This window comes from Pelobates fuscus, chromosome 8, assembly GCF_036172605.1.
Source record: "Pelobates fuscus isolate aPelFus1 chromosome 8, aPelFus1.pri, whole genome shotgun sequence".
Lineage (NCBI taxonomy): Eukaryota > Metazoa > Chordata > Amphibia > Anura > Pelobatidae > Pelobates > Pelobates fuscus.
The window spans coordinates 90,436,033-90,463,496 of record NC_086324.1 but is presented as its reverse complement, the minus strand read 5'-3'; the positions used below and the strand labels follow the sequence as shown (position 1 = coordinate 90,463,496).

The window sequence follows — 27,464 nt, the reverse complement described above, 5'->3', positions numbered from 1 at the left end:
TCATACAAATCAAAGAAGAAAATGCATTACAAGTTGAAACCGCCAGTTGCACAGCTTTGCTCGATTATATACAAACAACAATGTTGTAATGTTGAAGGGTTTATTAGCACACTAATTTCGCTCATATCACTGTAGTCTGAAAAATTAACTCAACTGAGTTTTTAACTGTGTGTCATGGGGTGATTAATGGCATCTGTATACATAGCTTCTTAAACAATCTTAGTAAAATAACTTACAATTAACCTGCTTAAGGCTTAGACAGGAAACAATTTGGCGGTAAATTCAGTTATTTGCATCCCTGTCAATATAGCTTTTAGAATTATTGGTCTGATGCAGTCCAGTTGAAGCCCTTATTTGAACTGTGGCCAAAACAATGCCATTCAAGATTTATATGCAAAAATATTAAAAGCAAAAGTAAATATGGATCCAACAGAATGCCATTTGCACTAGAAGTTAACATATTGCCTCAGGTCAAGCATCAAATATTGCTATTGGGCTATGTGACACAATGTTTACACTTTGTTCACTTGGATTGGGTGCTGTAATTGTGGAAACCAACAAAGGGTAAGTGCCCCCCAAATCCCTTTTGTAGCAATTCTTTTCTACAGCAGTTCCTGAAACTATATCGTTATATAAAATGTTTCTTCTGGAAATGATAAAGAATGACTCCGACGTCCAAAGGGCAGTTCAGTGATTTTATCATTATTTTACAGAATCTTCACTGCACAATTAAATGTTATTTCAGCCAGTTTGAGGAATGTCTGTTAAATGATGGAAAAATGGACGTCCATGCATACATTCATTATGCTCACTTCCAAGCTGTGTTTTCATGCGGCACAAGGTGTCCAACACATCATCCTTTGTAAGGTGAAACGGGAGCTGACGAGATAGACGCACTGCTTCTCCCTGTAAGTTTAAAAAAAAAAAAAAAGCAGTATTTAATCTTATGGGCGAAACTAGCATTTATCCTTTTAACGAAAAGTATTGTATTCATGTGTTGATGTACATATTTCGCTGCACTGTACCCAGCATTACACACATAGCATGTTCTCATGGTAATTAACCACTTCTATTTTGCCATGTCTCCTAGCTAACATTTCTACTTATTTGAGCTTGCTGCTCCAGATATCTTCAAAACGTTGCTTCTGTCTTAAATGTACTCTCGTGATCTAGCACTTGCTTTTAGTGATTTTAGCTTGTACTTTAATCCAGTGCTCCTCAACCCTCTCCTCGAGGCACACCTAACAGTCCAGGATTTAGGGATTACCTAGGTGTGTTAAAAAATAAAAAAATAATAATAATAAACACCGTAGACTACCCACACCCCGGTAATCCCTAAATCCTGGACGGTTAGGTGTGCCTTGAGGAGAGGATTGAGGAGCGTTGCTTTAATCGATAATGTTTTGAGGATTATCGATCCTCATCGTTTTGAGACCTGAATATGCCCAGCAGTTAATCCTGGTTTCCGATAACAGAGCCTCATTTGCGGGTTCCTCTCTTATAGCCAGTTGCTTTGTGATGACTAATAAGAAAATCCAGTAAGGCACTATTTTCCAATCATTCCTGAAATATCAATACCATCTGAAGCTTTTACAATCCTCTTTCAACATAGTGCCTTTCCTATCTAGACATTTTCCACAATTCTATGTCAACGATGAGACACTCATGTTATGGCTTCACAATTTGAGTTTGCAAAATGTGTGAAATAGTTAACTACCTTACCTGATTGGCCTTCTTTCTCAAGGCTACTTTCTTTTTCTGAAGGTTGCTAACATGTATGGTTCAAGTCCCCTTTTGACTCACAATTACACAATATGTGCTACTTAAATATGAGCTGGTTTCAGTCATCAATCAAGCTTCATAGTGGACGTAACCAAGTAGCATTCTCGTTGTGCAAACAGGAAGTGTGGCTAGATATTTTAAATAATCTTTACATGTGTGCTACAATAAAGCTAGAATGGGCTACAGTTTGGAAGACATGAATAAAATGCATAACCATATTTTGATAAACAAAGACACAACCAGCTTTTTTTCAGCAGAAATAGTCATTAAGAGTTATTCCCTGGACGAATACAACTATGTATGCAACCATCATCCTGCATTATAGAGTGTGTGGCCTTTATCTCTCACGAGATTCAGACTTGTACTTGTTTCATAGAATAGAACATTTAATTTTCAGATTGCACAGATTCAGATTACTTATGGTTATTAGATTTTGTCAAATAGTATACACAAAAAGGAGTAGTGTACCAGCGCTAATCCAGATATCATAAATATATTACAAGTGCTAAAAATTCACATGTTAAAACCAAAGCTGCTAAAACACCAATGTGTAATCTCTCCAAAAACAACTCCACAAATTCGATATCGAGTAAGGTGTAGCGCTATTATATAAAAAGTGGAAGGTATAGAGACCTATATAGGTACCTTAAATCTGTAAACCTAAAAGGTTCCAATGTAAAATGTGTAATCTAAAAAAAGAAATATATAATAGTGTAAAACCATAAACCAAATGGTAGAAAAAAGAAGGTCAAGGGACCACTAACATATTCTTGAGCGATTAACCTAGCTCAAGTGGGATGCACGAACAGGTTCATTAAGGTGACGCGCCCCTTTTTGTTATGAGTAGGTCTTCTTTTCTCTTCCTGTATAAAGGCTAAAAAAAACTGTGGGTATATATAGTGTAGTATTGTAGTGTATAATGGTATTTACTTTATAAGTAACAAATGGGTACTTACAAACATGGACCAAAACAATAGGCTCAAAGTTGATGCAATGTGTAGTTTAAGTTTACTCACCTCCAAATAATTCAGCACTTTGAGTGGTCTGCAGTCACACAATTCTTTGCCATTTGTATTCATCACAGAATTTAAAACTTCTTTTAGATCAGATATCCCATAAAAAGGCAAACATGTTGGCAATCCTTCTATCTGAATGCGACTGTCTACAGCGGACTTTCCTAAATTAGAGTCATCATTTAATACAACTAGTCAATAAACCAGTTCAAAACAAAGCAAAAATACAATTTAGCATACCTAAATTCTGTATACCAATAACAATCTTGTAGATCTTTAACACCTTCAGGAGGGAGTCAATTGTACACGTTCTGATCAAATCAAAATGTAAACAAAACCTGGAATTTGCGGTATGTCTGTTCAACTGTAATTCACCTCTTTCATATTAAGTAAACCCACACTTATTATATACCATTTTATTCAGGAGAAACAAGACTTTAATTTCCCATGAACTATTCATATGTGAAACATAAGTTAGTATGAATCAAATAATAAAACTGTGAGAAATTAAGACTTTTTAAAACAATTTGTAGTTCCGCCTGACATTTTAGCTGTAAATGTCATAATACTGTTAACTTTTACTGCAATAAAATGCACATATTTGCATTCAGCAAAGTATCACAAGTACAACAGTACCCCCCTTTAACAGGTTTTACGGTGATTTGGAAAGTTACAGGGTCAAATATAGCACATTCCATTTATTCACATTGAAATGTTACCTTTGAGACAGTGTGGTAGCCCATGAATGAGAATTACCCCGATGATGGCATACCATTTGCAAAAGTAGACAACCCAAGGGATTGCAAGTGGGGTATGTCAAGTCTTTTTTAGTAGCCACTTAGTCACAAACTCTGGCCAAAGTTAGCGTTTGTTTTTGTGTGAAAAAAAGCAAATAACTAATATTTGGCCAGTGTTTGTGACTAAGTGGCTACTAAAAAAGACTGGGCATACCCCACTTGCAATACCTTGGGTTCCCTACTTTTGCAAATGGTATGCCATCATGGGGGTAATTCTCATTCCTGGGCTACCATACAGTCTCAAAGGCAACATTACCAAACTGGCAAATTTCATGAAAAAAATGAAATGCAAGCCTTTTTTTGACTCCAAAAAACCATAAAACGGTTACATGGGGGGTACTGTTCACTGAACACAAACAGTAAAATGTATTACAACAATAATAGTGTCAGTAAAAGTGCTGTTCACGTGTGAAAAATGCAAAAAAAATTCACTTTTACTAAAAATATAATTGTTGTAATACAATTTACCATTTTGAAACACTAATATTTGTGTACAACGAAGTCTCCAGAGTAAAACCGTACCTCCCAAGTACAGGTTTTATGGTGTCTTGGAAAGTTACAGGGTTAAATATAGTGCTTGCGAATAACGTTCTCTGCACTTTCTGCCTGGGTTGTCAGGCATGTCAATCAAATTTTAATTAATAAAATCACATAATTATGCTAAAAGATAAAACATATACATGTAGAATTTAAATATATGAATACAGATATATGAATTTAAATTCTACTTGTAGACTTATGTAATTATATATATTTATCTATATATATATATTTGCGGTTATTTGTATTTTATATATAGATAGATATATATAGAATGCCATTCTAAGTGTATTTTGTTACCAATATATATTAATAACAAAATACAGTTAGAATGGGGGCGGAGCCTGGAGTCTGAACGGAGAAGTCGCCATTTTCCAGAGCTCAGGAGAAAAACGACTAAATCGGTCAAAAATACACAGCATCCAACAAAAATCACAAATCCTACCGAGGGTGCTGGCTCCAACGCAGCTTTCGTAACCCACAGATGCCCTGTTTTTCCACCCCGGGCACAAAAACCCGAAAACGAGGCCCCAAGGCCTACCTCGGGAGTGGACATGCGACTGAACACACCGGAGGTGCAGTCTGTGACAGCCCGCACACAAGCAACAGAAACAGACCTGGCAGACTTGAAGCAGGACTTCCAAACCCTCTGGGAAACTGTAATCACCCTGAAAACATCACAGGCCTTAATGGCCAGACAACTTAATATAATAGACGACAGGGGCAGGAGGAAAAAAATAAAAATACAGGGAGTCCAAGAAAACCTACAACTGGAAGAGCTGCTCCACTTCGTCAGGCGCTTAGTGGCAACAATCCAGCCATCCAAGCAAGCCAAGCAGTTATCAACTACCGGTGGGCGACACCACAGACTTTATGGATAACTAAAGAGGGAAAACATTACAAAATATCGGGCCCTGCAGAAGGACCGGCACTGCTGAACACATTGGAACTAAAGAACCAACGCACAAATGTAACCTCAGGCCCCAGGCAGGGGACAGCGAGGAGTGGAGAAGCCCCTGACCACAGGGAAATACAAGATGCGACGACCTAACTTGATGCCAACTTCAATCAACCCCGGTTGAAAAACAGGACCTTTCTAGTTCTACAGGAAATCCCACTATAGCTCAGACTGTCCAAACTCTAACCACGAGATGGGTTACACTCCGGAGCTCGAACATCCCTCTTACGCCTCCCCCCCCCAGCAGCTGGGTTACAGGGGAATAGCAATCAATGGAGCCCACATATCACCCAAGCGATTCCGCACTAACGCCTCACATTAGCAAAGCCATAGTCAGACAGTACGGATAGGCTGCCTCCACAGGCTCCGAAACGGGCATATACGGACTCCCCCTAGCCATACCCTTTATAGCATGGATCTAACACACACAATTAGACCACCCACGAATAGACCTAACCTAGCGAGTCACCACATGACGGAAGCCTACACGACCACTCCATAGGAGCACACACTAAGCCCTGCAACACACACGGGGAAATACCCCAGGAATATCGCCAGGTAGAGGACACCAACGAATACCAGCCTCCCTAGACCAGATACCCACTGCCCACCAATACAAACCAGGCCAAGTTAGTGGTGACAGCATCTACAGAGTGACACACACACTCCTCCTAGATAGCGACTACATAGCGCTACAACCCACCAGCCCTGCCATAACCAAAAACATGTGCCAAATTGTACCTTGAATCTACCCTAACTGTACCATGTTATACTGTTGATATTTTACTATGGCCATTGCGGCAAAAGTTTGTAAAAACAATACATTTCGCACTGAAAATAAAGAATAATAAAAAAAAAAAAAAAAAAAAAAATACAGTTAGAATGAAATTACACTAACGTGTCTTATACCCCATCTCCTATAGACTGTAAGCTTGTTTGAGCAGGGTCCTCTTCAACCTATTGTTCCTGTAAGTTTTCTTGTAATTGTCCTATTTATAGTTACAACCCCCCTCTCATAATATTGTAAAGCACTACGGAATCTGTTGGCACTATATAAATGGCAATAATAATAATAATAATAATAATAATAATAATAATATGTATATATAATTTATTTTAATTGTAAAAAAAAATAAAAAATTAATTTTATTTATTATTGTAAATATATATATATATATATATAAATAAATATAAAAAATATATATACACACACACACACACACCTTATATTTATGTAACTTCATTCTAAGTGTATTTTAATACTAATATATGTACTTACCGTATATACTCGAGTATAAGCCGAGTTTTTTAGCACATTTTTTGTGCTAAAAAACCCCAACTCGGCTTATACTCGAGTCAATTGTCTGTATATGGCAATTTGCATTGCCATAATACAGACTGGGGGAGAGGGGTGCTAGCAGAGCTGTACTTACCTCTCCTGCAGCTCCTGTCAGCTCTCTCCTCCTCTGCGCCGTCCGTTCAGCACCTCGGTCAGCTCCCAGTGTAAATCTTGCGAGAGCCGCGGCTCTCGCGAGACTTACACTGTGAGCTGACAGAGGGAGCTGCACGGACGGCGCGGAGGAGGAGAGAGCTGACAGGAGCTGCAGGAGAGGTAAGTACAGCTCTGCCAGCACCCCTCTCCCCCCACTGAACTACCAATGCTGGACCACCAGGGAAGGAGCCCCCCTCCCTGCCATATATCAAGCAGGGAGGGGGGACGAAAATAAATAATGAATAATAAAAAAAAAAAAAATTAAATAATAAAAAAATAATAATAATTAAATAATAAAAAAATAATACAATAATAATAATAATTAAATAAAAATAATAATTAATAATAATAACAATTTTTTTTAAATAATACAAATTTAAATAATAAAAAAAAAACACCCACCCCCACCAAGGCTCTGCAACTCTCACACTCTCACACACTCACGCTGCACTCACACACTCACGCTGCACTCATACACTCACGCTGCACTCATACACTCACGCTGCACTCATACACACACACACACTGCATTCATTATACACACACTGTAAATAAATATTCAATTAATATATTTTTTTTAGGATCTAATTTTATTTAGAAATTTACCAGTAGCTGCTGCATTTCTCACCCTAGTCTTATACTCGAGTCAATAAGTTTTCCCAGTTTTTTTGGGTAAAATTAGGGGCCTCGGCTTATATTCGGGTCGGCTTATACTCGAGTATATACGGTATATTAATATTAAAATACAGTATGTATGACGTTACACACATTATATATATATACATACACACACTTTAATTTATTTTAAACAGGTTTAATTTTTTTCACACTACCCACCGGCAGGGGGACTGTCTGACAGTATGCCGCCGCAACGGCTTTAAAGTCATTATAATGGGGACGGCATAGAACGCCGTAACGGGTAATATTTAATTTTCATTATTACACTGTTTGTTTCTGTGTGAATATGTGATCACTATTACTTATGTTCTATAGGAATGCTAAACTTGTTGTCACAATGGGCATGTATTATTATTGGCATTTATATAGTGCCAACAAATTCTGCAGAGCTTTACAATATTATAACATGGACTTTAGCAATAAATGAGACACGCTATTACTGATTTTGACATAACAATAGGGTGATGAGGACCCTGATCAAATGAGCTTACAATCAAGAGGAAGTGGGGTATAAAACACCATAGTGTGTTTTCACCAAGTGACTAGGTGAAAAAGTACCAGAACTGAAATGAGAAGTTAAGTGTGGTCCAAGTGTGTGAATTTAGGGTGAATTTACATCTAATGTTAGTGTGCACTGTCAACATGAATGTGTGTGTGCTTATTTGTGTATATGGTCACTGATAATTTAAGTTTGTATTTGCATAGACAGAAAGGGTGTGAATATGCATTGCTATTTGTGTGTAGTGTCACTATGCATAAATGCTTCTTTTGTTCAGTCTGACCTGGCTGCATTAGGGCTTTCCTGGGCACACCTCATGTACAGCTATGTACATGAGTGGTTGATCCTGTGTGTTTAAATGTAGAGTGCATCAAGAATGTACCCCAAATAGACCACTGATTATACTTCCACTATGGCAGTAATGTGTATATTAAGGGCACTGGTGATGCACAGTGACTTTTCCATTATTCATTTACATATTTCAGTTTACTTTCTGTACCCAAACCTTTTTTTTTGTCATTTAGAAATAAATTATAGGAAAAAGTACAGTTGGTGTTCTGATTTTGATTTGTTAATTGCAACAGGTGGCTACTGACTGGCTGAGAGTTTCAGCCTATCACCTGTCCCTGATGTTTCCCTTTTCTGCTCAGAGTGGAGGCTGATCAAATCAGGGATAAATCAATGGGAACAGGACCCTGGGGAGCATCTTAGTTGTCAAACTTAAAAATGGTTTAGCACCTTAAGGAAAGATGGTGCCCATTGACTCCTGCTCTAAAGAACACTTCAATGAAAGAAAAATGCAAATGTAAAGGGTTTTTCACATATAGCGTGCTTTAGAGAATAGCATTCCCTGCTGAGGGAAAGTGTTTTTGAGGGTACTGTGGTACCTGTTCATCTAGCCCTATGAGGGCTTGTTTACATGTACATCCAAAGGCAGCTGACTAGATTATATTCACATGCTTCTATCTTGGATTTCAGTGTTAAATGTTCCACATAAATCAATTTGCAGATATCCTATTAATTTCTCAGACAAAAATACATATACGTGCCTAACATCCTGTTGACTTGCTAATTTAGATACATCATGATGCTTTAGCAAAAGGAAATCATTATACAGTCCTCCTGTGTGCCTAATAATTACTATAAATCTAAAGGGAAGGAGACATCATTTTAACATCTGCTCTTGTTCAGACAGATGCCCTTAACACTCAAACTAGTAAACAGGGAGATTTGGAAGTTCTGAAATGGTGTAAGCATTGAGATGTTTTTTTACTGGCATTAAACGAAAGCTGTTTTTCGAAAATCTTCCTTAAGTGGAATAATAACTATACTTCCAAACAGCATCATAGCAAAATATAAGAACAACTGTGGCATATTTGCAAAAAAAAAAAAAAAAAAGCTAAATGTCTTATTCTTACTTATTAATGCTTTCATTGGATCATACCAAAAGTGATTTGCTAAGCAGTATTTTAACAATATGTAAGAAAAAGAAAAGGTGAAATTTATTTTTGTATAACTTTTAAATAAAACATTGGCTATTATGATATATTTCACATGATTGTTTAAAATAATACTGCATAGTAAATAGTTTGTCTTTGTAAATCTTAAGAAAATTCTCTTTAGAATAAAAGCATTTGTAAATTCATGCTAAACTGTACTTGAATGCCACATTGCAAGCTATGATAAAACCATACGTAGAGTCTCCAAATTAGGACACCAGAGCGTGCAGCTCAGATAGACAATTGTAAGGCATGTATTCTACGCTTATGGTAAATTCAAAAACCTTTCTTTGGTTGATTGTCTAACTGAATAGATACAAATATCATCCATCTTGCTTTTTAAAATGAATGGGCAATTACATTTTTAACCTTAACTACCTAGGTCAATTAATTTCAACTCGGTCAGATTTTTGGATTACCATATTCTCTTCTGATGGGGATATGGGTAGTGACTTAATTCACTGAAAATAAATTTTAATTTTGGTTGTAGACAGATAAGTGCTGAAATGTGCGTAGAGCCGTATGTTATTTTATTTACATATGTGAAGTGAGGGTTGAAGGAGGTAGTTATCAGTGGTGGAGTACCAGTAGGCTGCCTGCTTATGAAGAGACTTTACAGGTGGAGCAGTTGGTTGTTTTGAGGGCTGCTATCCAATGCTGTAGCTATAAGGGTAGATACTGTTTGGTTGCTGCTCTCCCAGAGTCAAGTGTAGCAGTTATCCAATATGAATACACAGACAGATTCTGCGCCTGGGTAACTTCATGCTTGCTCTCTTATCCTACCTACCTCACTCTCTATGTATACCTTAGTGCTAATTACGCTACATAGATATACAACACAGAGGCTATATGGGTTCAACCTATTAAATGTGATATTACTGCTTGGTTCTAGCTATTGAATAAAACCAAGCAAAGCAATTTCAGACAGATACAATGTCTCCAATAATGGAGCGATTGTGTAACAAAATGTCTTAAGTGGTATGCAGTAAATGGAAGATTTTGGCAGCTATCTAATTTTGCAATTATCAAGCTCTATCAGGTGTAGGGAACCCTTGACACTCCAGATGTTGTGGACTACATTTACCATAACGCTCTTACAGCCATAACGCTGGCAAATCATCAGGCGAGATGTAGTCCACAGCATCTGGAGAGCCAAGGGTTGCTTACCCCTCTCTTAAATACTTAGCATCTGAAAGCTGGATTAATATGTTATTAAATGACTCTTGGGCATAGGTGTGTTAATACCCAATCTACAACTTTATAAATATTTTACTTACTTTTTGTTTTCATGCTTTACACAATTAATTATTTTCTTATGCATGTGTTTTGTTTCTTTTTGCAACACTTAATACAATGGTTTTGTGCTTTTTTCTTTATACTACTAAGGCAATTTAGTGGGAATGTCCCCTTTTGTTTAGGACAACTCTTCATACTGCTACATATGAAAAAGGGTTTGACTTCTTAGTCAAGCAAGACCTCAATTTAATATTGTTGGATAAGCATTGCAAATGACAATTTTTTTTAATATTAAACTTTTAAAAAATACTTTTCAACGTATTAAAACACATCACATTAAAAAAATACATAGAACAAATAAATATCTAATCATTTGGAAAGCTTATCCAACTATATTAAATTGAGGCCCAAATTTGCTAGTATTCTTTTCTACTATGATTTCTTAAATGAAGAAAGAATACATTACCTGGTATGATTTTTATCCGAAATCCATTTGAAGTCAGTCTTACATCTGAAATATACATATCCCCATTCAGTTTTGGAGATTCCTTTTCCATATTTAAGAGCACATTCAAATACTGAGCTCCACCAAGTAGCCTGAAAGAAAAAAAAAAAAGGAACAAACAATAAAACTGAAAATAATTAGATGATATGATGTTCAGAAAACACATACCAAGAAAAATGAGTTATCTACTGAATGCTGCCATCAGTGAACATCTCTCCCAAACAAGCAGAATTTTTTTGCTATCAGTTTACAGTCTGCTATTTCTTCACTTCCCTCCCTCTTGCACTGCATAATATAATATATATATTTATACACACTACTCAAAAAATAAAGGGAACACAAAAATAACACATCCTAGATCTGAATGAATTAAATATTCAGCTTCTTTACATAGCTGAATGTGCTGACAACAAAATCACACAAAAAAAAAAAAAAAAAATGGAAATCAAATTTTTCAACCCATGGAGGTCTGGATTTGGAGTCACACTCAAAATTAAAGTGGAAAAACACACTGAAGGCTGATCCAACTTTGATGTAATGTCCTTAAAACAAGTCAAAATGAGGCTCAGTAGTGTGTGTGGCCTCCACGTGCCTGTATGACCTCCCTACAACGCATGTGCATGCTCCTGATGAGGTGGTGAATGGTCTCCTGAGGGATCTCCTCCCAGACCTGGACTAAGACATCTGCCAACTCCTGGACAGTCTGTGGTGCAACGTGACATTGGTGGATGGAGCGAGACATGATGTCCCAGATGTGCTCAATTGGATTCAGGTCTGGGGAACGGGCGGGCCAGTCCATAGCATCAATGCCTTCGTCTTGCAGGAACTGCTGACACACTCCTGCCACATGAGGTCTATCATTGTCTTGCATGAGGAGGAACCCAGGGCCAACCGCACCAGCATATGGTCTCACAAGGGGTCCGAGGATCTCATCTCGGTACCTAATAGCAGTCAGGCTACCTCTGGCGAGCACATGGAGGGCTGTTGGCCCCCCAAAGAAATGCCACCCACCACCATTACTGACTCACTACCAAACCGGTCATGCTGAAGGATGTTGCAGGCAGCAGAACGTTCTCCACGGCGTCTCCAGACTCTGTCACACTGCTTTCATCTGTGAAGAGCACAGCGTGCCAGAGGCGAATTTGCCAATCTTGGTGTTCTCTGGCAAATGCCAAACGTCCTGCACGGTGTTGGGCTGTAAGTACAACCCCCACCTGTGGACGTCACGCCCTCATACCACCCTGATGGAGTTTGTTTCTGACCGTTTGAGCAGACACATGCACATTTGTGGCCTGCTGGAGGTCACTTTGCAGGGCTCTGGCAGTGCTACTCCTGTTCCTCCTTGCACAAAGGCGGAGTTAGCAGTCCTACGGCCTCCTCCACGTCTCCTGATGTACTGGCCTGTCTCCTGGTAGCACCTCAATGCTCTGGACACTACGCTGACAGACACAGCAAACTTTCTTGCCATCCTGGATGAGTGGCACTACCTGAGCCACTTGTGTGGGTTGTAGACTCCGTATCATGCTACCACTACAGCGAAAGCACCGCCAGCATTCAAAAGTGACCAAAACATCAGCCAGGAAGCATAGGAATTGAGAAGTGGTCTGTGGTCACCACCTGCAGAACTACTCCTTTATTGGGGGTGTCTTGCTAATTGCCTATAATTTCCACCTGTTGTCTATCCTATTTGCACAACAGCATGTGAAATTGATTGTCACTCAGTGTTGCTTCCTAAGTGGACAGTTTGATTTCACAGAAGTGTGATTGACTTGGAGTTACATTGTGTTGTTTAAGTGTTCCCTTTATTTTTTTGAGCAGAGTATATATGTGTGTGTGTGTGTGTGTATGTGTGTATATATATACACACACACACACACACACACACACACACACACATATATATACACATACATACATAGACACACAATTAATGGTGCCATGGTGCAGAGAACTCCAGTCACTGATACATACTACCCACAAAGGAGCACAACTCAGTGGACTTTTTAAGAGTTGTTCAATGACCCTTTCTATTGGGGTACAACATCAATGTTTCATCTATCATCTGGACATTCATCAGGAAAACCAAACAAACTACCCTATACATACTTAAATAGTCCAGGAAAACACTACACAAACGAGAGAAAGGCTTTGTGGCCTTGATGTCAGCTTCACACTCTACCTCAGAAGACTTAGGAACGAGACAAAGTCCAAAATAGATGACAGTGCTCATCAGAAAAAAACAGCAAAGAATTAGGTCCCACATACATACACATACACACAACAATAGAACACATTTTCACCTTTTCTTCATCTCTTGTTCTTCCCAAAGTAATTTCTCTTCTTTGCAATTTTGTATTTACTTTTTCTCTGTGCTTCTCTGTAGTTCCAATATTTTTCCAAATTCTCCCAATTTTAATTACACATGTGCATTTTGTGTCTCACATGCATACGTTCAAATTATCCCTATTTTGTAATCTAATCCAGGCTCTTTATGATTGGTGTGTCTGAGTGTATAACAGAGCTCCACAGCAATAATACTCACAGTCAGGCCCGTACTGGCTATCGGCACACCGGGCAAGTGCCCGGTGGGCCGAGGCCGGCAAGGGAGGTTACAGGATCTCCCGGCCAGTTCACACAGAGCCGACACTATCCGAGCGTCGGTCCCTCTGTGTTCCATGACGGGCCGGTGGGGAGATCAAAGATCTCCCTCACCGGCCCACATGCAGTGTATTGCAGCCGCCGGCTGGGAAAGTGAGGGAGACAGGAGAGGACCCGGAAGAGCTCTATCTTGCAGATCCGCTGAGTTCCTCTCGCTAGATAGCAAGCGTTGCATGGTCTTGCAAGAGTTAACTCTAGCCCTCACAGTGGTTCACTCACCACTAGGACCACCATGGATGGCAGCACGGTCCCCCCTCCCAGGCTAAAGGTAAGAAGGAAGGGGGGATACAATGCCCGTTTGTTTTTTATTATTAAAATAATAAATCAAAATACATGCATATTGGCCTTAACCTGCCTCCCCCCCAACACACAATCCCACCAAACACACACAGCACCTTTACTCATACAGCACAACTCACACACATACTGCACCCACAGACACTACACCCTTCACACATACACACAGCAGCCCCCAAACACGCTGCACCACACACATAGTTACATAGCTGAAAAGAGAATTGCGTCCATCAAGTTCAGCCTTCCTCACATTTGAGAAGGCAAAAAAACCCAGTTTGAAGTCAAATTTTGCAACAAGCGAGGACAAAAATTCCTTCTTGACCCCAGAATGGCGGTCAGATTTATCCTTGGATCACAAACAGAATATGTGAACACAACACCAGTGAAAAAAGTGTATAAACTTAAAACAAACCGGAACTTCCCTGTAATAGGTGAAGTATCCAGACAGGTCCCCAAAGACTTCCTCCTGTCTTCAGCAAATGTATATAGATAAAATAGGGGTAATGGCACTCTAAAAGGTGGAGAAGACTCCCAAACTTGAACGACCCTCTTACCAGTGGTACACTGAAACACCATGGGCAAAAAAACAAAAAAAACAGGACAGATAAAGTCCCCACGAGCCGAGATATCGCAGATCTGTTCCGCGGCACGGCCAAGGCCGCATGGGACAAAATGGCGTCGGCGGACGACCTATACTCCTACTCCTCGGATCATTTTACTGCCGACCTGGACATAGGAGCCACTGCTAACAAACCACCGGAGCCTGCCAAGGCCACCTCGAAGCCGGGAGAACCGGTAACAGCGGACCTGCTCCAACATATGCTGAGCGAGCTAAGGAAACAGATCGCGGCCGACATGGCCCACTACAAAACGGCCATAGACGCGCTAAGCTCTAAAGCCACTAAGCTGGAATAAATCACCTGTGCCCAAGATACAAGGCTAACAGCAGTGGAACAACAAGTTGCCGACCTCCAGCGCAATCTAAAAGCCTCCACAGATAGGCTGGACGCCATGGAGGACCGCCGCAGAGGGCACAACTTGAAAATCAGGGGCATCCCTGACTCAGTGGGGACCGTAGAGGCACCACATTTTCTCAGACGCCTTTTAAATACCATCCTGCCGCCCAAACAAGCGAAGGCCGTACAGCTTGACGGTATGTTCCGGCTCCCAAAACCTCCCAGAGCCCCTGTTACCGCATCCATGGATCTTATAGTTAGATTCCAATCGCTCCAACACAAGGCACTGACCCTTACGGCGCTCCGAGGGAAAAAAACTCTAATCTTTGAAGGATCGACACTGTCCATTTTCCCGGATCTAACCAGGACCACCCTTGCATGGAGAAAGGAGTTGCAGCCGAGCCTACAGCACCTAAAAAATAAGAATATACCATATAAGTGGGGAACCCCAAGAGCGGTCATCTTCTCCCACGGTGGGACCACACACAGAGTAACCAGCGCCCAGGAGCTTGAATCACTACTTACCACCCTGGGCATCCTGACACAGCCACGCCAGGGAGGACGGAGCCTGTCGCAATTGAATCCAGCCGACGTCCCAGAGTTCGCACCCAGACATGCACGGAAAGCGCAGGGGCCCGCCGTACCACCTTGAAGGACATACCCTGAGGGTGATAAACACTGCACCATTTACCCCCTCCTGGGGAAGGACTGCCCACCACCACAATTTACTGAAATACCTGGAAGCAAGACACACCACACACAAACCCGACCTACACCCTAGCACTCGCACTATACACACAACTCCCAAGCTGCGACTAGGCACGTTTCCTACCTCACCGGACACTATATACATACGGAACACGTAGGGCCTAACCTGGGAGAATGGGCCTACAAAGGAGCAATGGGCTCAATTTTACAACCCACTCATCCCCACGACGGACCCGACATGCATCACTAGGAAACCACAGCATTGGGGATGACCCCCTCTTAGTGGCACACATACATAAAACCACAAGACAGCCGACAACAGGGTTGCCACTGAGACCACTCAAGTTTTTCTTCTGTCTGTACCTCATCTTTAAAAAAAAAAAAAAATTCACAATGCATTATATTTTTTCGATGTTTATACCACATGTTTGATCTTATACATGTTCAGTTTGCATTTTATATGTGTTAAATGAGCATTGTGAAACAAAAATAAAGAATATAAAAAAAATAGGGGATAATCTGCTAAATACAGATAAAATGGAAAAACATAGCATTTAACTGTGTGAAGGTGAGTGACACTCAGTGAATTACAATTGGCCACTCACACATTTTCAGATGGAAAACAGCCTTAAGTGAAATCCTTTCTTCAATGGTCACTGTACTTTCCCATCCTTACACTCCCATCATAGGGTTTGATTATGTAGCTCAGAAAGAGAAATATACAAAAGATGTAGTGCACTTCCAGAATGTAGTACAAACAAATTTAATAACTTACATATAAGAATAAAACAAATCACCACTTGACCGTTTGAGCAGACACATGCACAAAAGATGTAGTGCACTTCCAGAATGTAGTACAATTTTTTTTAAATAACTTACATATAAGTATAAAACAAATCACCACTGGGCGTAGGACGCCCAGTGGTGATTTGTTTTATACTTATATGTAAGTTATTAAAAAAAATTGTACTACATTCTGGAAGTGCACTATATCTTTTGTATATTTCTCTTTCTGAGCTACATAATCCAACCCTATGTTGGGAGTGTAAGGATGGGAAAGTACAGTGACCATTGAAGAAAGGATTTCACTTAAGGCTGTTTTCCATCTGAAAATTTGTGAGTGGCCAATTGTAATTCACTGAGTGTCACTCACCTTCACACAGTTAAACGCTATGTTTTTCCATTTTATCTGTATTTAGCAGAGTATCCCCTATTTTATCCTTGGATCAAGCAGTTATTACCCTAAATTGAAAGATTATATCCTTGAATATTCTGTTTTTGCAAGTATGCATCTAGTAGCTGTTTAAACATCTGTATGGACTCTGATAAAACCACTTCTTCAGGCAGAGAATTCCACATCCAGATTGTTCTTACAGTAAAAAAACCTTTCCTTTGCCTTAGACAAAATCGTCTTTCTTCCAGTCTAAACGCATGGCATCGTGTCCTATGTAAAGTCCGGTTTGTGAATAGATTTCCACACAATGGTTTGTATTGGCCCTGAATATATTTGTATAATGTTATCATATCCCCTCTCAGGCGACGTTTTTCTAAACTAAATAGGTTTAAATTTGTTAACCTTTCTTCATAGCTGATATGTTCCATTCTTTTATTAATTTTGTAGCCCGCCTCTGCACTTTTTCTAGTGCCATAATATCCTTCTTTAGAACAGGTGCCCAAAATTGCACAGCATATTCAATATGTGGTCTTACCAGTGATTTATAAAGAGGCAAAATGATATTCTCGTCCCGAGAATGAATGCCCTTTTTCATGCATGACAATACCCTACTGGTCGTGGCCACTGCTGATTGACATTGCACATGGTTGCATAGTTTGTTGTCTATAACAATTCCCAAGTCCTTTTCGTGTGTTGTTATCCCTAATTCGCTTCCATTAAGGGTATACGTTGCTTGTGTATTCTTTACTCCGAAGTGCATAACTTTGCATTTTTCAACATTAAATTTCATCTGCCATTTGAGTGCCCAGTCCAAATCCCTCTGCAGCAAAGTAATATCTTGCTCACATTGTATTATTTTACAAAGTTTTGTGTCATCTGCAAACACTGAAACATGACTTTCAATGCGGTCTTCAAGATCATTTATGAACATGTTAAATAGAAGGGGTCCCAGAACAGACCCCTGAGGGACACCACTTGCCAACCCCGGTCCAGCTTGAAAATTGACCATTAACGACAACTCTTTGTACTCTGTTTTTAAGCCAATGTTCTACCCAAGAACAAGCATTTTCATCTAGACCGATTTCCTTCAGTTTGAACACTAATATTTTGTGTGGGACTGTATCAAATGCCTTGGCAAAATCCAAATAGATCACATCCACTGCAACACCCTGATCTATACTTCTACTTACTTCTTCGTAGAATGCAATCAAGTTAGTTTGACATGACCTGTGCTTCATAAAACCGTGCTGATTTTTGCTGATAACCATGTTCTTCTCACACACACACAATACTTCCAAACATATGTATATATAATACAGAACCCCTAACACACATACTGCACCCCTAAACACATTCAATTCTAGACGCACACTAGATCCCTTACTTAACTCTGGATCATCTACACACACTACATCCCTATATACACACACACACACACACTCACTAGATCTCCCATACACAGTCTGGGTCCTTCAAACACCCACTAGATCCCCTACACACACACACAACATTTCTGACATACACACTCTGGATCCCCTATGCACACACTAGATTCCTTGTAATCAAGCACATACTACATTCCCTAAACACACAGTCTCTCATCCCCTACACACACTACGTCACCTATATATATATATATATACACACACACACTACAGTCCGTATGCACACACTCATCCCCTATATACACACTATGCCTCCTATACACACACTCTCTACAGCACCTAGACACACATAAATTACATTACACCACAAACACAACATGACTGAAACCAACCTATTAACACAAAACCACACCACAATCAGCTCACTCTACACACACGCAATCCCATAAGCAGGCTCCAAACACATGCACAGTACTCTTTCCTGGTATTTTTGTCTCCTGGTATCCTATTTATGGAGACACCAGAGACAAGTTTCAAGCAAACACAACGCAAGCATGTTATTAAATTTGCTTGCGCTGTGCAGAGCAATAAAGGGCTTTTTCTCATGCTAGAGTTCTAAAGCAGAGCTCTGCGCACGGAAGAGCATTGAACCAACATGCTCACTTTGAGATGGGGTGTGCTTGTCATTGGGGATGACAAAACACACCCTATCTGCCCCCCTTTTCAGTGGGCCGTTGTGATTCAAAAATGCACGGGCCAAGTTTTTTGCCCAGTCTGGCCCTGCTCGCAGTAATGCGTCTTTTATATTACAATAAATGTCTTTAGAAATCAGTCTGTGGTAAATAAGTTACATTGTTCTTGTTCTTAATGACATTTTACTGGCATACATTTTTAGTATTTAACTAAAGTTTATCAGCAGAGCCATGCTTCTGGCCACACACTCTAGCCATTTCCATAAAACTAAAAAACGAAATTGTCCCCTTTTGTCCATTTTATATGTTGATAGATATGCACATGCCCCTACTATGTATATTCCACAAGGCCTTTGTTTTCCCTACCTTGTGTTATGGTTATGGTAATGCATTGAGCGCAATCACACACTGAAAGCCTTGCTATCTACAAGGTAACCCACTACAATACATGCTGTATGATGACTCAAAGAAATGTCTACACATATCTATACAGATTTAGGTCATTATATGTAATCAGGTAAAATGGTTTATTAAATATAAAAATGAAACAGAATTTTTGCCCGTGCATAATTCATACCATCACCTAGCAGTACCATCAAAGCACCACAAAAAGGAAGAGTCAAATCACTATATAATATCCGACAGCAAACAGTATTTCCTTACCTATCTGTCAAGATTATTGGAGAGTCCAGGTTCTCAGAAGATATTATATGATTCTCCACCAAGCGTTTAAATAGCAACGTTTCCTCCATCCTATAAGGATTTAATAAAGTCACCTTTTGCTCTGAGGCCACAACCCATGCACCTGGATAGTTCAGCTTGCTAATCAGACTAAATTCGTTGGCATCTGTCGTCTTTTTTTCTGACAGCAAACATTGTTGGCGCTTTAGTGTACTCAAAGCAAAAGTGATTGGCACAGTTTTAATTGTGGTGGATGTTTTCTTTTCCACTTGAGACTGAAACATCTTGTCCAGTATTTGCTGGTTAGAAAGTGGTGTTCTCAGTTTCACTTTCTGAGCAGGACTATGTTCAGAAGACAGTCTCTGCTTTTTGTCAATGTCTTTTGGCTTTTGAATATTCTGTCCGGTAACCTTTTCACTTTGAGCTTTGTACCTCTGGAGGTCTTTAGCAGCTTTGTCACTGTACCTACAAAAAGGATGGGAAATACACTGTTGAGTTTATGCAATTAATAACACCATAGCAAATGTCATAGAATATGCTATAAATGGAGAAATGTATAATTGTGAGAAATTTAAAAGAACACTATAGTGTCAGGAATACAAACATGTATTCTGGACACTGTAGATCTAAATAGCAGTTTAGGTTCCCAGACCCCCCTTGTCCCCTGACAAAAAAAAAAGGTGATTTACTTTTTCCAGCGACGCGTGGAACTCTTCGTATCTCGGGTTGGCTCCTTGGCTGAGATCATCAAACCTCCCATAGGAAAGCATTGGGAGGCTATTGCCAATCAGCATACCATCATAGAGATGCATTGAACCAATGTATCTCTAGGGGGAGTGTTCAGCATCTCCATCTGAGTGACTGTCACAAGAGGTGTTCCTCGGAAGCAATGTTAATACTGACATTTCTCTAAAAAGGGCAGTGTTACATTACATTAAAAAGCCTGCAAGGACAGGTTGTAAACACCAGAACTACTACATTAAGCTGTAGTCGTTCTGGAGAATATAGTGACTTTTTAAAATGAGTATTTATATTCATAGAGTCCCATACTGGGACAAAACGCATAGAACCGGTATTTTAACTGCCACGGTTGCTGTTTTTAACTGTGATAAGTGATTACAAATATCTTTGTACTTTATTGGTATTTGCATTATATTTTTGCATTTGTTTTCCCCAACATCTATGGTCCAATGCTATTGAGGCTACACAACAACAGGAGATATTTATTGACATTGCCAAATATATTATGAAGGCTTGAATTTGGCATTCAAAGTGTGAGTGGCCAATTATACTATACATTACCTTTAAAATCAACACAGTTAAGCACTATGTTGTGCCTTTCTTTTCATCTTCCCTAGCAGATCCACCACTATTGTGTTTTTTGCAAGAATGGGGTACAACTGAAAGGAAATCAGCTACCTACCTAGAACGTGTTATGTATTGAGGTTTATGCAGTCCACCTTCCAGTAGATGGCAGCATAGTGAAGTTATGCACTTGTTTTGTTGTGTTTAGTCTCTTTTGTGTTATGTCATTATGAGTGTGTACTGAAGTAAAGAGAAGTTCCATTTTACTACAATGTCTGAGAGCCATTTGTGAATATATAACATGCTAATACACCAAACTGGCGACGAGGATGGGATTTCAATAAATGGACACTGCAGAATATATATAAAGGAAATGAAATCAGCCTGAGTGAGGAAGTAAAACGTTTTTTTTGGAATTCTTTTATCTACAAATATTTCCAGCATGGCTTCTCTGGGACACATGGAGGAATTTGATCTGGCTAATCCAGCCTCATGGGACCCATATGCTGAGCGGTTAGGGTTTTTCCTGGAAGCTAATAAGGTGGTGGATGCTATTCAGAAGAGAGCTGTGTTACTTAGTGTTATTGGATCCAAGACATTTGATATTGTCCGCTCACTGATATCTCCTGCTAAACCACAAGACTACTCATTTGAAGAAATACTGGCACTGTTAAAAATCATTTAGCACCCACCCCATCTGAAACAGTGAGGCGTTTCCATTTCAATAGAAGAAATCAGAAACCAGGTGAAAGCATTGCAGCATACATTGCAGAACTGCGCAGGCTGTCTGAAAATTGCAATTTTGGTACCAGCTTAGAATCCTTGTTAAGGGACAGGCTTGTGTGTGGGGTGCAAGATGAAGCACTGCAGAGGAGACTGCTTGCAAGACAGAATTTAACTTTTATTATTGCACAAGAGGAAGCGCTCGCAAATGAGGCTGCATATGTCCATTCAAAAGAGATACAATCCTCCTCCAGCAAAGATAACTCACCTGAAATAAATCTAGTGAAGAAGACTGATGTTAAATCAAAACACTGTTCACCACACACTGATGTCACAGCTCCATTTAAAGGAACTTGTTATAGTTGCGGTGGAAAACACAGGCGTAATACATGTCATTTTGGAAATGCAGTTTGCCACACATGTAAACGTACAGGTCCCATTCAGACCGTTTGCCAAAGTCAAGCCAGTGGAATTCAGACCAAATCTAAGAATGTGAATAAAATACAAACCACAGCGCACTTTTTTAATACTCCACAAACCGTTTCAGATAGTGAAATGACTGCAGGTGTTTACTCAAATGACTATGTGAATAAAGTGGAAAATTCACCATCAGGACTGAAGATTTACACTGAAATTGTGCTTCAAGATGTTCCGTGCAAAATGGAAGTAGATTCTGGGTGCGCATATTCTTTGATTTCAGAAGAGACATTTACATTGTTATGGCCTCATAATTCTCCTTCAATAGTACCTTGTGATATTCATCTCGTGGACTACAACAAACAGGCTGTGGATGTTAAAGGGGCTTGTTTTATACCAGTAAAATATGGTAAATTCAGAGGACATTTACGTTTAATACAGGGAGTGCAGAATTATTAGGCAAGTTGTATTTTTGAGGATTAATTTTATTATTGAACAACAACCATGTTCTCAATGAACCCAAAAAACTCATTAATATCAAAGCTGAATATTTTTGAAAGTAGTTTTTAGTTTGTTTTTAGTTTTAGATATTTTAGGGGGATATCTGTGTGTGCAGGTGACTATTACTGTGCATAATTATTAGGCAACTTAACAAAAAACAAATATATACCCATTTCAATTATTTATTTTTACCAGTGAAACCAATATAACATCTCAACATTCACAAATATACATTTCTGACATTCAAAAACAAAACAAAAACAAATCAGTGACCAATATAGCCACCTTTCTTTGCAAGGACACTCAAAAGCCTGCCATCCATGGATTCTGTCAGTGTTTTGATCTGTTCACCATCAACATTGCGTGCAGAAGCAACCACAGCCTCCCAGACACTGTTCAGAGAGGTGTACTGTTTTCCCTCCTTGTAAATCTCACATTTGATGATGGACCACAGGTTCTCAATGGGGTTCAGATCAGGTGAACAAGGAGGCATGTCATTAGATTTTCTTATTTTATACCCTTTCTTGCCAGCCACGCTGTGGAGTACTTGGACGCGTGTGATGGAGCATTGTCCTGCATGAAAATCATGTTTTTCTTGAAGGATGCAGACTTCTTCCTGTACCACTGCTTGAAGAAGGTGTCTTCCAGAAACTGGCAGTAGGACTGGGAGTTGAGCTTGACTCCATCCTCAACCCGAAAAGGCCCCACAAGCTCATCTTTGATGATACCAGCCCAAACCAGTACTCCACCTCCACCTTGCTGGCGTCTGAGTCGGACTGGAGCTCTCTGCCCTTTACCAATCCAGCCACGGGCCCATCCATCTGGCCCATCAAGACTCACTCTCATTTCATCAGTCCATAAAACCTTAGAAAAATCAGTCTGGAGATATTTCTTGGCCCAGTCTTGACGTTTCAGCTTGTGTGTCTTGTTCAGTGGTGGTCGTCGTTCAGCCTTTCTTACCTTGGCCATGTCTCTCAGTATTGCACACCTTGTGCTTTTGGGCACTCCAGTGATGTTGCAGCTCTGAAATATGGCCAAACTGGTGGCAAGTGGCATCTTGGCAGCTGCACACTTGACTTTTCTCAGTTCATGGGCAGTTATTTTGCGCCTTGGTTTTTCCACACGCTTCTTGCGACCCTGTTGACTATTTTGAAAGAAACGCTTGATTTTTTGATGATCACGCTTCAGAAGCTTTGCAATTTTAAGAGTGCTGCATCCCTCTGCAAGATATCTCACTATTTTTGACTTTTCTGAGCCTGTCAAGTCCTTCTTTTGACCCATTTTGCCAAAGGAAAGGAAGTTGCCTAATAATTATGCACACCTGATATAGGGTGTTGATGTCATTAGACCACACCCCTTCTCATTACAGAGATGCACATCACCTAATATGCTTAATTGGTAGTAGGCTTTCGAGCCTATACAGCTTGGAGTAAGACAACATGCATAGAGAGGATGATGTGGTCAAAATACTAATTTGCCTAATAATTCTGCACTCCCTGTAATTACTAAGGGACAAAGAGCAAGTTTGCTAGGTAGAGAGTGGTTTGAACCCTTAGGAATTTCATTAACTGGAGTTAATAATGTATCCACAGATATTCTACAGAATGTGATTGATAAATTTAGTGCAGTTTTTGAAGAAGGTCTTGGCATGTTTAAAGGCCCTCCTGTTTATTTATTTTTTATTTTTTTAAATTCTTTATTTTTGTAGTGCTTTGGGAAACGTACAGGTTTACAGAGACATTGCAATTGGTTTCAGAATATTATCCAGTAGCTTACATTACATGTCAGATGAGCAGCACTTTTTGTTTTTATAGTTTAACATTTGAATAACATCAGAGTAATCATGCTGGTGTGGCATATGATCAGGTTAGGTATGATTATTCAAGGAATGACAATATGGTGCAACATGGCAGATATTAACATTGTATGACCAGAGCTGTCTAATTAATTACAAGTTAAACTGTTTAGCAATATGGTGAAACATACTTCTTGTCTGACTAGGCATAGAGTATGTGATTACATGTTGCGCTAAGCTTAATCTTGCTAGTTAGTAGTTAGGAGGCAAAGGTAATAAAACAAAAGAAACGAAACATTAGCATATTAAGATTGCCCTGTAGCTCTTCCACCCCAAGTGGATTCCATGTCTGCGAGGTGATGTGCAGCGGTAGAATATTCGGAGACCCTTCTGAGGACGTGAGGGAACTTTCAATTTGGCAAGGAGTCTGGAGGCTGTAATGTTGTTTCTAGTCCCCAAGTGTCAGTGTAGTATGGTAGTACTGTTGGCTGATCTGTCGGGTGCCTGTTTTTAGGCGGGAGTCCATTCCCAGCAGCCGTGCCTTTTGTTGGGTGCAGTATGCCGGCTGTATGTTGCGGAGCCTCGTGTGTCTGCCCCCTTGTGGTGATCTGAGTGGTATGGCAGGTAAGTCCAGAGCGCTGTGGCTGTCTCTCCCCTCTATGCACTGATCAGCCACAACATTAAAACCATCTGCCTAATATTGTGTAGGTCCTTTTTGTGCTGCCAAAGCAGCTCTGATGCAGCCAGGCTTTGTCTCCACAAGACCTCTGGGGTATCTGGCACCAGGACATTAGCAGCAGATCCTCTAAGTCCTGCAAGTTTCAAGGTGGGGCCTCCATGTATCAGATTTTGATGTTCCAGTACAACACAAAAATTAATCTTTCCCATATCATAACAAATTATTCCTTCTTAATAGGTTACTCCAAGCAGTATAACCACAACAGTCTGCTATAGCTGCTATGATGTGAGGAGTGCCCTGGCCTCGCTCCCGGTTATGTGACAAACCATTTTGCAACAGTTTGCCTCTTACCTGGGTGCTTGCCGGGTACATATGGCCTTTATGACTGATGACGACATCAGGTACAGAGCTGTAGAAGCAGGAAATTGACACCACCAGTCATTCATTGGCTGAAAGTATCTGCTGCAATAAATCTATAAAACAAATTTGAGCAATTCTCCTTCAACATATAATGAGTGACAGCACTTTCTTGGCTATACAAAACAAATTAATTTATTGCATGAAATAGTGCCGGACTACCAGATCACCACTCCTCCTAATGAGTTTTATGCGCTCAGCCAATGAATACAATTCTGTCAATAGGTATATGCACAGAATTTACATAAACCAGCCTGAAATTTTTGTTCTGGCTGGTGATGCCATAATGATGCTGCCACAGGTGCAGATAAACCTGCAGCATCAAAAAGGTTCAACTGTCTATGCAGTGTTTCAAAGCGAAATGCTGAACTTACAGACCCCAGTCACCATGACTACATAATCACCAAAGTGGGCATGGTGCTTGGAGTAGCCCTTTCATATTTAAAATCTACTTATATTGTATTTTTGTATATGTAACATGAAGGTACATGTGGATAATCTGTCATGCAAGAGTATTTCATGTAAAATGGTAATTGACACTAAACAGTACAAAGGCCACATTGTAGTTACCTGGCTAAATTTAAGGGTCAAGCAATATGGATGAGAACCACTGTGTAGACTGGAAGTCACCAAAATGAAAAAAATACATAACTTTACAAAGCAAACAATGTATTACAAAACTTCTCATTTTATCATTATTTATAAAGCGCCAACAAGTTCCGTAGTGCTGTACAATGGGTGGACTAACAGACACGTATTTGTAAGCAGACAAGTTGGATGCACAGGAACAGAGGGATTGAGGGCCCTGCTCAATTAGCTTACATGCTAGAGGGGGTGGGGTAATGTGACACAAAAAGTAAGGGTAGGGAAAAAAAGTAGGCTGCTAGGATAGTATTCAGTGAGGACTTATTGTGGTTTTTTTATGACAGTTGCAGGAGAGGAATCAGGGTGTGGGGAGGGAAAGCTGTTCACAGTTTAATTGATATGCTTTCCTAGAGAAGTTTTCAAAGACATTAATACAGGTCATCTTTGGTGATGTCCATTACCAGTTCGTAGGTTCATTATCATTATCCAACTAATGGAGTTGTGTTAATGGGAGAGCTGCTTCCCTTTTACATACTTACCACCACCGGACCACCAGGTAAGAAGAAGGGAGGGGGGGATACTGATTTAATATACTTTTTATTTTATTTTATTATGTATCTTCCCCCCCACCCCCACAGCACCCTAACCCCCCAACACAGCATCACAACCCCCCACGCAGCACCCTACCCCCTGCCCCGTCTGTGTGCGTATTCAGCAGTGTATGTATTCAGCAGTCTGTCTGTGTCTCGGTGTGTGAATGTGTTCAGCAGTCGGTGTGTGAATGTGTTCAGCAGTCGGTGTGTGAATGTGTTCAGCAGTCGGTGTGTGAATGTGTTCAGCAGTCGGTGGGTGAATGTGTTCAGCAGTCGGTGGGTGAATGTGTTCAGCAGTCGGTGGGTGAATGTGTTCAGCAGTCGGTGGGTGAATGTGTTCAGCAGTCGGTGGGTGAATGTGTTCAGCAGTCGGTGTTTGAATGTGTTCAGCAGTCGGTGTTTGAATGTGTTCAGCAGTCGGTGTTTGAATGTGTTCAGCAGTCGGTGTTTGAATGTGTTCAGCAGTCGGTGTTTGAATGTGTTCAGCAGTCGGTGTTTGAATGTGTTCAGCAGTCGGTGTTTGAATGTGTTCAGCAGTCGGTGTTTGAATGTGTTCAGCAGTCGGTGTTTGAATGTGTTCAGCAGTCGGTGTTTGAATGTGTTCAGCAGTCGGTGTTTGAATGCGTTCAGCAGTCGGTGTTTGAATGCGTTCAGCAGTCGGTGTTTGAATGCGTTCAGCAGTCGGTGTTTGAATGCGTTCAGCAGTCGGTGTTTGAATGCGTTCAGCAGTCGGTGTTTGAATGCGTTCAGCAGTCGGTGTTTGAATGCGTTCAGCAGTCGGTGTTTGAATGCGTTCAGCAGTCGGTGTTTGAATGCGTTCAGCAGTCGGTGTTTGAATGCGTTCAGCAGTCGGTGTTTGAATGCGTTCAGCAGTCGGTGTTTGAATGCGTTCAGCAGTC

At 40.2% G+C, this 27,464-nt stretch overlaps 1 protein-coding gene across 4 annotated transcripts in view; it reads right to left on the bottom strand.

The window, feature by feature from the left end:
• Positions 1 to 257: 257 nt before the first annotated feature.
• PMS1 (PMS1 homolog 1, mismatch repair system component) overlaps positions 258 to 27,464 on the bottom strand; it is a 224,807-nt gene continuing 197,600 nt past the window's right edge. For all 4 annotated transcript variants that reach the window (XM_063430155.1, XM_063430156.1, XM_063430159.1 and 1 more), the window contains exons 10-13: positions 19,533 to 20,015; positions 10,961 to 11,091; positions 2,799 to 2,959; positions 258 to 906 (exon numbers count right to left, since the gene is read on the bottom strand). In XM_063430155.1, coding sequence (XP_063286225.1) covers positions 742 to 906; positions 2,799 to 2,959; positions 10,961 to 11,091; positions 19,533 to 20,015 — 940 coding nt within the window. In that variant the 3' untranslated portion in view covers positions 258 to 741. The remainder of the gene's footprint in view (positions 907 to 2,798; positions 2,960 to 10,960; positions 11,092 to 19,532; positions 20,016 to 27,464) is intronic.